This window comes from Python bivittatus, unplaced genomic scaffold (genome assembly GCF_059951505.1).
Source record: "Python bivittatus isolate LINGU-HERP-01145 unplaced genomic scaffold, Pbiv_v1 ctg000080_np1212, whole genome shotgun sequence".
NCBI classification, from domain to species: domain Eukaryota; kingdom Metazoa; phylum Chordata; class Lepidosauria; order Squamata; family Pythonidae; genus Python; species Python bivittatus.
The window spans coordinates 89,715,018-89,726,905 of NW_028277035.1; the positions used below are offsets into that span (position 1 = coordinate 89,715,018).

Consider the following 11,888-nt stretch of genomic DNA (forward strand, 5'->3'; position numbering starts at 1 on the left):
AGCTGCCATGGTTGAGAAATACTGGTTTGGAGGATTAATTCTCTTTGCTTGGACCAACATGTTTCTCTCCTGTCTCTTCCTCTCTGCTTAGTGTGAGCAAGCCAACTGGACTTATACTTAAGATCAGCATTAGAGCAGGACTGTGGGTAGCTAACCTCAGGTTCAGATGTACCACTGAATCCAATACTCTCCTTCCAAACAAATGGTTAAACTGATATTCAGCCGTAAACTAGATCAGCTTTACCCATAAAGGGAACTTCCATGTATAAGGGGTAACTGAAGTTGTATCCAGAAAGTTGCTAAGAGTTGGAGTTAAGAGCTGCTTGCTTTTAGAAGTGTTGTGTAGCCACTGCATCTTTCTGTTAATGTGTAGAACTAGTTCTCTGCTCCAGTTCAGTTTAGCAGGGAAAAGCAAAGTCTGCTGAGAAGGGCAGGGAAGATGCGTCTCTGAAACAAATTCATTAAATGCTCTTGATGAAGATTTGACAAGCTAGCATTGTGGCTACATGAAATGCTTAGTTAGATAAAGCCTTGGTTTCTTTCTTCCTAAGGATGTATACCCTGGACCAGCTTAACTACGAACCGTCTGCCATGTGATTGTTTTCTGAAATTTTGCCAATATCTAAAACTCTATTGTAGGTGCCAGACCAAAGTGTTCTAACATACTCTTCATAAATCGCCATGCCAGAGAGAGAAGTGTTCGGTTTAGTTGTTACAGGACTCTGCAACAGGGAAGGGAACAGCGGTTAACGCGTGATAGGAATCTTCATGCTCCTCAGTGTATGTGGCAGAGTCCCTGCTAATGTGTGGCTGATGAGATCTAACTGTTTATCCTAGAAATGACTCCTGTAGTGGTTTGTGCATTACAAAGATTTGGATACGGCGAGCCTGCTGTGCTGCGTAGGATGAGCTGCATATTTTATTCTTGCTGATCTTCTATCATTCCTCTGGGTCATTTAGTAATTTGGGCTTCATTCTCCCCTACTGTATTATCCAAAGAGGATGAACACACAGGAAGAGGCAACCCCTCCCATGCTTTTACAGTGGGGGAATTGGGAACTGCTTCTGCCTGAAGACAGAATGTCCCCATTTACCTCCCCGTGCTCACCCTTTCTCCACAAAAATACCATTTGAGACCAAAAGGTGTACTGCCTAGAGCAGTGATGTCAAACCTTTTGGGCTTCACGTATCAAAAATTCGGAAAATGCCTAACGACTCTGCTGGCGTGTCACCCCCCCCCCCGAACAAGAGAAACAATTCTTTACATATTCATTTATTTTAAAAAATACAATCCACTTAGTCCAATGATGCGTGGTGCTATGTATTATATAAAGAAATGTCAAATAATTACAAAAATGAAATACCAATAAAACAAACTCAGTTTCTTGGGTTTGTTATTATCAGGCAGGGAGAATAGTTGTCAGGTGTTGATGAATGCTGTGATAGGTTTGCCATCACTGGCCTAGTGTTTCCATATGAGCAAATTTATTCCACATAAAGGCTTCAAATTATAAATCTTCCCTCTCTGACCTACTCCACGCCTCCCTCAGTTTGTTTTTTTGAGGAATTCTTCCCCCTTGCTGGGGGAAAAGCTGAAAGACTTGGCAGGGAAGGGCTTTAATAGAAATAGGGGACTGGAGACACTACATCCTGCCACTTCTGCCAGGAGCATTGGGAAGAGGGGACTCCATCCTGCTTCTGCCTACTAGAGGGATTGGGGTACTTCCCTCAACCATAAGAAAAGCAACACCTCATCCTTGAGCATCTCTTGATGAACTGGTTTGAATGGTGGAAATGTGTGTTCCGGTGCCCTGTCTTGCTTCGGATGATTTCGGTGTGTTAAGGCATGAAGCGTAACATTCAAAGGCTCAACAACAACAACAACAAAATACAGAGGTGGTTCTCGTTTACCTCCAGAACGTACATCCAGTATTTATGACACCTGTTTTATTTTAAAAGTGCCCGAGCCGGCGGCTCCGTCCGCCTTTTGGACACAACTTTTATGCCGGAGTAACTCGCTGTTTGCTAGGAAGAGGGCGGGGTGAGGCCGCTCAGAAAGGGTTGCCCAGCTGGGGGTCCCCCTCTGCTGCTTGCTTTTTCCAACGGAGAGCGTGGGAAGAACAGAAAAGGGCCGTTCTTTTGCGGCCGCGTTCGGCTCCTCCGTCAAACAAGCGCTTTCTTTCGCGGATTCCCACGCCGCGTCACCTCCCTCTGCCCACTTCGAGGGTATCCTCGCGTTGCCTGTACTTGGCCGCTGTCTACCTGAACAGCAAAGCACGGAAGGCGCTCGCCGCGCATCCCGCCAGTCGCTGCTGCTCCTCCTGCCCGGCAAAGGGCGCGCCCACGCCACCCAATCGCCTTCTGCCGGCCGAACGCGCCACGGCGCCGAAGCCCACCCTGACGCTCCCGCCAATCAGGGCCTTCCTCCGGCCCGGCCCGGCCCGGCCTCGACCTCGCGCGCTTATGCCCGCCGACCGCCCCTCAAGCCTTTCAGCCAACGGGACAGCAGGTTTTTCCTTCCAGTGACCAATAGGGATCGGAGGCTTTGCCCTTCCTTCTTCCGCTTGTTTCAGCTGGGCCAATTGGGGGCCAGCGCGCGCCGCTCGGAGCCCGGGGAGCTGCTACAGGAGCTGCGACCGGGTAAAGTCTCGACTGGAGTGTCAGTGGTCGCGCCTCCCCGCACCATTACCGCCACCTCGGCAAGGAACGAGACGGCAGGGTTCTAGAAGAGCGTTCCTAGGTGATCCGAGGCGTCTCTTCGCGTTGCCAAGGAGACGGTGGTTCAAGAGCCCTCCCCCAGGATCGTGTTACTACGGCGATGCCCAGGTTCTGGAACCACGTTGCCTAGCGGAGCGATGCGTGGGTGTTCCAGAATGCTTCCGAGGAAGGGCGGTCATCATAGACTTCGTTGCCGGGGAAACCGGAGAGACTGACAAGAACCTGCTGCTTGGGCGTGAGTGTAAATCCGAATTCCTTCGAGGACCCTCGTCTTCCGAGAAGTCGAGCCGATTCCAAGCCGGTCCGTCGAGAGTTGCATCCTCCTCCCTTTCTGAGGACGTCCGAAAGGCCTGGCTTCGCTGATTTCCGTGAACTCAGGAGCTGCGGATTGTTTTAAGGGCCACGGTGATTTATTTTCCTGCAGCAGATGCCTGAAACGCTCGTGCACTAGCGGCAGAGAAAAGACTTCTGCAGACTTCCAAAGGCAATTTGCAGAAACGGGTATTTGCACCCACAATGCGGGTCACGAGTCAGTTGGACTCAAAGAGCTCTTGAGGAAATTGTTCTTAAAAGTCCGAAGTCGACTTCCAGCTGGGGGTCAACCATTAGCTTTCTGGAGTTTCATGATGAGATGAAACCGGTTGCATGACAGAGGAAGCCTTGTTTTTTCTTTGTAATTAAGTCAATCAAGGTTAATATGAGGGAGGCGTGCTGATGGAAGTACCCCCAGCTGCCCCCTTCAGGTAGAGATGAGCCTGTCACTGCACAGCCTGTGCTCCGGGGCACTCATCTGGTTTTTGTAGCAATCTCAGTTGGCCACTGACCATATACTCTTGCATCCGGTGCCTCTGTCTTTCCATGTACAAATTTGCTGCTGTCACAGCTGAAAGTCAAGTCGGTGGCTTGTAGTGGAGTGAGTGAACACTGCAGACCTGCTTGTCATCTGACCGCTGTCTTGGAAGCCAGAGAGAGCTAGCCATGCTTTCTGAAGCTCTGCCCTGCTTCCAGTTACTCCGGATGGGCCCGGCCTCTTCTGGAGATTTGCCAAACCGGGATCTGTACACCTTCCGACCCGCCAAGCCCAGCTGCATTTATCGTCTGGGTCGCCGAGCTGAGGTTTGTGATGTCATTCTGGTGTCAGAGCAGAACCCAGCCTTGATCTCCCGGGTCCACGCAGAGATACACGCGGAACGGGATGCTGACAGCACGGCTGGGGAATGGCGAGTGGGCCTGGTGGACTGCAGCACTTATGGTGAGTTCCTGCAAATATTACGCTGCTGAATTCTGGCCTAATTGTTGCTGAGGTATCAAAGAGTTCAGACACTTCTTCCTAAACTTGTTGAACATGTGCAGGGATGGGCTTTTGAGGGTTAAGAAGGACTGCTTTTGAGGGCTTCAGAACAAAAATCCAAAAGTCAGAAGTTGAATAATTGCTAATACTAGTACAGGTAACATTTATACAAGGGGGCTTCAACCTTTTTGCAGAAATTGAAAGTTTAAGATCATTCCTGAAGGAAGAACACTACATTCCAAAAGGCCTGATCTGAAACGAACTGCAGTAGCAGTTAGTGTACCTAACTGATACTGGCCCATACACACTCAGAGGTTGAGAGGGAGACTGCAGGCTGCAAAGGAGTCGTGAGGGCCTCGTGGCCAGTGGGCTGTGAGTTGTCCATTCCTGTCATTAAGCATTTAGGTATCTTGTGTGAAGAACAATTTCCCTTCATAGGTCTTGCCCCAGGAGACTTGGAATCCTTGCATGTACAGTTCTAATGCACAGATCTGCTTGTTTGAAAAAGACGATGCTTTGGCTAGCTGACATTTAAGTAATACCTTTCCTCCTCTCCGATTATCCTTTCAGGTACATACATCAATGCCCTCCGCATGTCGCACGGCCAGCGGGTAGATCTGAATGATGGAGATCTTCTGACTTTTGGCCATCCCAGCCCAGTGCCTGAGGGCTGTGCATTGCCACTGCCTCATGGCAACTCCGAGTTTTATTTCCTCTTCCAGAAAGTCCATGTTCGGCCGCAAGACTTTGCAGCTATCACAGAGCCCAAAGCCCCGTGGGCTTCCTCCTCTGGTTTCCGGCCAGTGTTGCCTTCCGGCAACCATCGCATCCGTCCGCTATCCCGTCATTCGCCCACCTCCCTCTCTTGCCGCCCCAAAGCCACCCTCATCCTAAGCTCCATTGGCAGCCTTAGCAAGCTGAAGCCACAACCGTTCACTTTCTCTTTGAGCCGGAGCCAATGCACAGATCCTCCCACCCAGCCAAAAACATCCCGCAGTCGCCGCAAGTCAGTTCACACAGTGCTTCCTGAACTAGAGGATGAAATCGAACATCTTGAAGAGGAACAGCCACCCCCAGACAAGGAGCAGCGCTTGGGCACTTACCGGTGTTGCCAGAGCAACAATTTGCGGCTCCAGCAAAGAGGGCTGGAAGGGAGCAAAAACGTCCAGGAAGATGTGGGACCAAAGCTTCACATCACACCGAGTGGGTGAGTCCCTTTAAAGTCTATGTCAGTGTTTCTCAGCCTCAGCAACTTTAAAATGTGTGGACTTCCAGAATTCCCTAGCCAGCCATGCTGGCTGGGGAATTCTGGAAGTTGAAGTGCAAACATCTTAAAGTGGTTGAGGTTGAAAAACACTGGTTTGTGTGATATGCAACCTTGCTGACGTCCAGTGGTGGTAGTTTGCTGATCTGAAAGAGAAGAACACATTTTAAAGCCATCTTCCACTTTTCATCTGGATGAGCAAGCCATCTTCTGTAAGAATCCTTACGTAGAAAAGACATCCTTAGCAGAGAGATGCAAGGCTGAGATGTCCATCACTTAAAAGGTCCATAGTTTAATTTCTGATGGTCTGCAGTTCAAAAGATTACAAACTGCAATGCTGGGAAAGATCTCTGCCTCTGAAGCCTAGTAGAACAGCTGCTTGTCAGAGCAGACTGAAAAAAATGATGCTGAAACAAAGCAGCTACTGAACGTTAAGTACAGTTCAGTTTCATTGATTAAAATCCAGAGAATTATGAAAGGACTTTGAGAGGCCAAGCCTAGACATTCCTTCACCTAGCATTGCTAGCGTGCTCTCTTTCCCTTTTCCGTGTACATGCCGTCAGTGGTTTTCCAGATATCAAAATGTTGATGGCTGCTGAATTGGCCTATAAATGATGGTGTGGGGAACCAAACTTTAAAAAAAAAAAAAGGCTATACATGTAAATTATACTCAGTTCTTTTTTTTCTCTTTGTTTTGATGTTCCACTTAGTTTTAACTAGATGTGACCAAGAGAAGCCTTGCTTGTCTAGCATTCTGTGTTCTGCAGTGGGAAGGCCATAAGCAAGATACAATAGCCCTTTCCTGCTTTTGTTATCTGGTGTATGGGAGGAAGGCTGTCTATCATCCTAGAGCAGCGTTTCTCAGCCTTGGGAACTTGAAGATGTGTGGACTTCAACTTGCCAAAATTCTGAGAGTTGAATTCCATGCATCTTCAAGTTCCCAACGTTGAGAAACACTGTCCTAGAGGAATATAACAGTGGTCTAAGCAAGTGATTATCACCAATACTTGTGGCATTGAGTTTCATACATTTATTAAGTGCTTAGTGACAAAGATCTTCCACTGGTTGGTTCTGAAGTAGCTTCCAGTCAAAGAAAGCCCTAATGCACCTTAGTCTTTCCTTGTAGGAAATATATAATAATACCCTATTTATTTACCTTGGTTGCTCTTTCCTGCATCTTCTCCAGTTCTGCAACTCTACCGTCTCCCACTGCCAGTTTTGAATCTGGGAGCATGAACTCTCTCTTGAATGACATTTAGACAATACGATTTAGCATAGCAAGTTGAATAACAGAAGATGGAATGGTAGATTCTCAGACTCATAAAAATACAGGCGATTGTTTTGTTAATAGCCAGATGTAAGCTTCTCTGTTTTCAGTGAAAAAAATTTGTCTCCTTACCAAATCATAGGAAGGTGGTTAGAAAAAAAAAACCCACCCTCATGCCTAATATACATGAGAATAAATTGGTTCTAAATGGGAAACAGTTCACTTGCTGATATTCCGGAACAAATCTGAGATGATCTTGACTAACTAAGGAGTGTGGTTGGGTGATGATGAGAACAAATGTGGTATCCTTATTTCAGTTTTTTTTTTCAGGAAGCGTCGTGGTCGGCCCCGGAAGAATCCTCTGGGAAGTGCTGGCCAAGTTTTCTCACAGACGCTGTCTACCTTGGAGCCATGTGCGGCTCCCCGGTGCCGCCTTCCCCAGGATGAGATGGTGGAGTGGGTCCAATGCGATGGCTGCGATGCCTGGTTCCATGTTGCGTGTGTGGGCTGCAGTTACAGTGTGGTGAAAGAGGCAGATTTTCGATGTGCTGCCTGCCGTTCATAATGTCAGAAAATTCTCCACAGAAAACGGGTCCCATCAGTGACTTCAAAAAGAATTTTTTAACTAACATCCCTGATGGACATATGTGGACTACTGAAAATTTGCACAGGGTAAGTCTTCTTTCAAGGAAGCAGATATTAAATATGGTGAGCAGTGGGTACGTGCAAAGGAAACCCCCTAGACAGAATGGTGTGAGCAACCTTTGACATGTGAAGGAGACAGACTCCTAAGTTGTCAGCTCCATTTTCTCTGGAAACCATTGCCTTGCTGAGAACATGCAAAGCAAGCATTCGTGAGAATGTATCAGACTGGCTCCTATGCTCTAAGCTGTCACCTGGTGACCATCTGGAGAAGGTCGGTAAGAGCCTGGAGATAGATGCAATGGACTCTTGGTGCCGAGGCCACTCCTAGAGTCTTTCATTCCTCAAGCCCTGCATGGAAGAACAATCCGTATGTCAGCTGACTCAGGCAACAAACTCATCAAAAAAGCCGAATATGTCAAACTCAGATTGGCACCAGTTTTTTGACCATGCAAAATGGTCTGATCACCATAAGTGCCTTATAACAGAGAGGGATAATGCTGTTGTGTGAGCAACCAGCTAGCCAGTTGCTTTCTGCCTTTAGAGCAGTGTTCCTCAACCTTGGCAGCTTGAAGATGTGTGGACTTCAATTCGCAGAATTCCCCAGCCAGCCAATGTATAAGCCTGGCTTCTGTGCTCTAAGCTATCACCTGGTGACCATCTGAAGAAGGTCAGTAAGAGCCTGGAGATCAGTGCAATTCTGGGAGTTGAAGTCCACACATCTTCAAGTTGCCAAGGTTGAGAAACACTGCTTTAGAGGGTCAGCAGTGGCAAAAACACAGAAGCAGCAAACTTGGGAAGGCAGCTCCAAGAATTGCATCTTCATGAAGCTCTCCAGACTCACTAAGTTCACGTGGAGAAAGAGTGGGACCATTTTCCAAGAACAGGATGTGCTTCTAAAGATGACACCTTCTGCTTTCTCAAGCATTTGGGTGGTGGGATGGCAGACAGAGAAGCAAGCATGGGGTTAAAAGGTGAAGTAAATGAAAAAAAAAGTATTACATTCCAGAGAGATGAACAGGCTTTAACTTGAACTGATGAGGCTGTTGCTTGTAGTGTTCGTGATCTGCTTTATCCGTATTTAGAAGCATGTGTGTCTGCTTGAATGTTAACACCAAAAGAACATGGAGAGACTCTACCATCTGTTTCTTGCCTCCAGTACTGGGCTGGAACTGGTGGGGAACGAAAGAGAAGGATTTCATTCTTTTACCAATCCCTTTTTGACTTTTTAAAAAAGCTTCTTGCACTTTATAAGCAAATAAGGCAGACATATAATTGAGCGCTCCTTCTGATTTAACTTGGTTCTCCTTATGTGTTAAAAGCAACAATTGTAGCATCTTGAAGGCAAAGGGGTTGCTTGCGATAGCAGAGCCGGTCTCAGGAGGTTCCTATGGCATTATCCTCGGTGTATATTGTGTATATTTGCAGATAGAGAGTGGAGCTACTCTATAAAATGAAAGGCAGGTGGGGAGCCTGGTGGTCTTAAACGGAGGCCGAATCCGTACGCCCTCGCGGATCAACTGATATCGCAGTCCCTTGTCTAGCTAAGAGGGCCAAATGCCTGTAGGCTGCAAAAACGTATGCTCCCATGAATTTGTTGAGCAGTATTTTTTTTTTTTTTGCCTAAAGGTGAAGGGGCACATGAAGAAGGTGCAGGGTTGCTGTTTTTAATCTTTCTTGAGAATGCTCAGTAGCCTTGATTTCTAGCATAGGAGCTGAAATCGTGTTTAGTCTGCCCGTAAGCAGCATGGCTGGTAGGTTGTCCTAAGAACACCCAGATGTGTGTAGATGTGTAGGCACAAGGCATCCCAGATAGATAGGCACTTCCCCTTACTGGAGAGAGTGTGAAAGCTGAGGAGGTACCATCGCCCCTTGGACAAGTGGAATCCTGCTTCCACCTCTACAGATCACTGCCAAGGGACAGGGAATCCACGCTTGTCTAGATGTTGAGCGGCAGGTCCCGGCCTCTCTCACCACTGGCGGGGCGTCTGGGGCTGCACATCTGGAATGAATCATCCAGCATGGGAGAGAAGACGGAAATGGTCAAGCCACAGAACGAAAGATCTTCAACCTGGGGAAATGCTAGCAGCAGGCTGCATCTCCAGGGAGTCTGCTCAGAAGCCAAATACAAGTCTTCTGCTAGCAAGAGACGCACCAGGAGATCAAAAAATTAACCCATTGAAAAAAAAGAGGGCATTTGCTGTAAACCATAGGTTCTTCTGCCCTAGCGGCCGCCTTGCTTTCTCAGGCAGCGTGAACTAAAAGCACTTTGGCAGCTAAAAAGGAAGGTTGGCTCTTACGCCAATCCTGTTTCTGTTCATGCTGGGTTTGCTTGCTTTTGCTGTCTCTAGCGAGTAGAGGCTCAAACTGGGAAACCTGCCTTTTAATATGCCAAAATCAAACATAAGCTACTCCTGTAGATCTACAGGGAAATTTCTGTCACAAAAGCAAACAAGAAAAATCAACCAAAGACTCCTGTAGTTTAGGGACGAGACATCAAGTTTATTCTCGTGCACTTGGCAAGGTGGTTTTGTCTTTGGGGGGAAGGAAAGAAAGGTATCCTTTTCCTGTAACAAGGTATTTCTTGTCTTGCAACAGGCCTGACCTTAGTATTGAAATAAACCTAAACTGCAGACTTAGTGGCTCCATGAATGTTAAGAGAGAACGCGTGTTGACGCTAGCTGTGTTCAAACTAATTGTTCTTCCTTGAAAACAATCCTACGACAGCAGGCTTTGTGGCCTGAACAGTGAAGAGAGTGCTCAGCGTTCTCATTGTGATCTCAGATATCACAAAGTTTCTGGTAAGAAGCTTTAAAAAATGGACAAGCTTTTGAGTGCTTGTCCTGTTCCTTTTTAGCTTCCTCTTTGGTAATGAAATGGCTCACGTAAGCAATGGCAATCTAGCACATCCTGCAGGAATTCTACAGAAATTCTCCGTCAAATATGCCAATGTAAAAAACAGGTTCTGCTTGAAAGATTTGCCAGTGGAGAGAATTCCTTTTGCATGACTTGGTTCAATTATGTCACTTCCATTTCTTTCACCCAACTTGTCATTCCACCTGTTGGACACATTTAGGCCTCGTTCAGCTGTTTCTTCCTACCCTAAACCCCATTTCCCAGCTTTGGCAACTGCTAGATGTTTGGACTTCCAATTCCCATAATGCCCCAGCCAGTGTGGGCGTTTGCCGAGAATGCTGGGAATTGAAGTCTGCGGATCCCAAAGTTGGAAAATGCTGGGAAGAATTCCAGAGTTTTTGTGCCACTGAAATCTTTGGAGAGGTTAGCAGCGAAGGCCCTGCGCTTGGAAAAGCAGTGCACCAGTAAACCGGCTAGAGTTGCTCATTGCAAAGGGCAGTGACTAAATTTGAAATATAAATAAAATAAATATAGGATGCTAATGGCAAAACTGCAGAAATATAGTAGGGAGATCAGGCGGCTTTATATGAGAGATGAGGAAAATTAGATGAGACTAAGATAAAATGGAAGCTAAATTTGATCTTTGACTTGAGTTGAACAATTTGCCAGGTTCACACAGTATGCTGAGCCCAAATCAAGTCATGGTATTACCTTGTGTTAACTTGGCTTTTATGTCAGTCTTCACTTGTAGAAAAAATATCAATGCCTGAACCAATAATTTCAAGAAAAACCTAAACTAGAGAAAGCTAGAACAATAAATGAAGTTCTAGATTGGATTGATAAACATAATTGGGTAACAATGATGCCAGCAAGCAAAAAATACGTAACCATTATGTAACTGCGGCCAATGAAGCTTGCTGGGTGACTTCGGGCTAGTCATTTTGGCCAATCTATCTTGCATGGTGGTGGTGGTGGGGAGAGGGGAAAAAACCAGGTTAGATATATGAACATGCCAAATAAAAAATATTAATGCTAAAATATTACCATGCCCCCAAGAGTGATCTCTCTGCAAAATGACTGGTAAATGGTCAATACTCAAATAAATGAAGCAATCCTGTGATAATAGGAAAATCCCCTTATCTGTTATTGATCAAAAAGAGAAAGAATGGACTGGGTATACGTGGCTGTTCTCATTATAGGAAGCTTTCAAACAGTGCACACTGTATCCCCCCTCCCTCATAGAGGCCTTGGGATTCAGAGAGATGTGGATGAACAATGAGGTCAGTCATGTTTACGGACAGCACTATTATGGATGGTGTGGTACTGTCATTAGCCATAAATCATGGCCACAAGAAGCTTTAAACTATGGTTTGAACAACCCCTAGTGTCCTGGTCTTCATGTAACATTGATCCATAACAAGCACTAGTGTTGTGTGCAAACTAGGCCATTTGCACTAGCATGTGCGAACTAGTCCACTGAGCCTGAAAATAAAAAGAGGAAGAAAAAGGTATCGGGTTGGTTTAATTGCGGCCAACACATTACCTTCAGCCTCCTAGGTACAAGGATACTCCTGGCTTTTGCAAAGGAATCACATTCACGCCTACGCTAATCAGTCAGCAAAATTTTTAATAGAGGCCTCTTATGTCATGCATACAATTGAGCACGTTATGAAGATCAAATACAGAGGTAAATCATTATGGATTTATGATTATAAAAAGAATACAACCACCAACATTCTTCCCCCATGTCAGATACACTACTACATATGAAAGACAAAGAAATGAGGAAGGGGGTATGAATTTCGGCATTTCTGGCTAGATGCCATTCCATGTTTTGTTTTTCCTTTAAC

General features: G+C 46.2%; 1 protein-coding gene across 1 annotated transcript; it reads left to right on the plus strand.

Annotated features, from left to right (window-relative positions):
- The first annotated feature begins 2,613 nt into the window (after positions 1-2,613).
- TCF19 (transcription factor 19) lies at positions 2,614-11,008 on the plus strand. The gene is made up of 3 exons (XM_007432749.3): positions 2,614-3,970; positions 4,580-5,216; positions 6,871-11,008. Exons 1-3 carry the CDS (start codon positions 3,697-3,699, stop codon positions 7,103-7,105), a joined length of 1,146 nt encoding a protein of 381 aa, XP_007432811.1. The 5' UTR covers positions 2,614-3,696; the 3' UTR covers positions 7,106-11,008.
- The last annotated feature ends 880 nt before the right edge of the window (positions 11,009-11,888 follow it).

Bases quoted from the DNA above. Each gene is read 5' to 3' on its own strand.
- TCF19 (XM_007432749.3), top strand. From the start codon at position 3,697: ATGCTTTCTGAAGCTCTGCCCTGCTTCCAGTTACTCCGGATGGGCCCG. The intron at 3,971-4,579 runs GTGAGTTCCTGC...TTATCCTTTCAG, and splicing joins GGTGGACTGCAGCACTTATG to GTACATACATCAATGCCCTC. The intron at 5,217-6,870 runs GTGAGTCCCTTT...TTTTTTTTTCAG, and splicing joins CTTCACATCACACCGAGTGG to GAAGCGTCGTGGTCGGCCCC.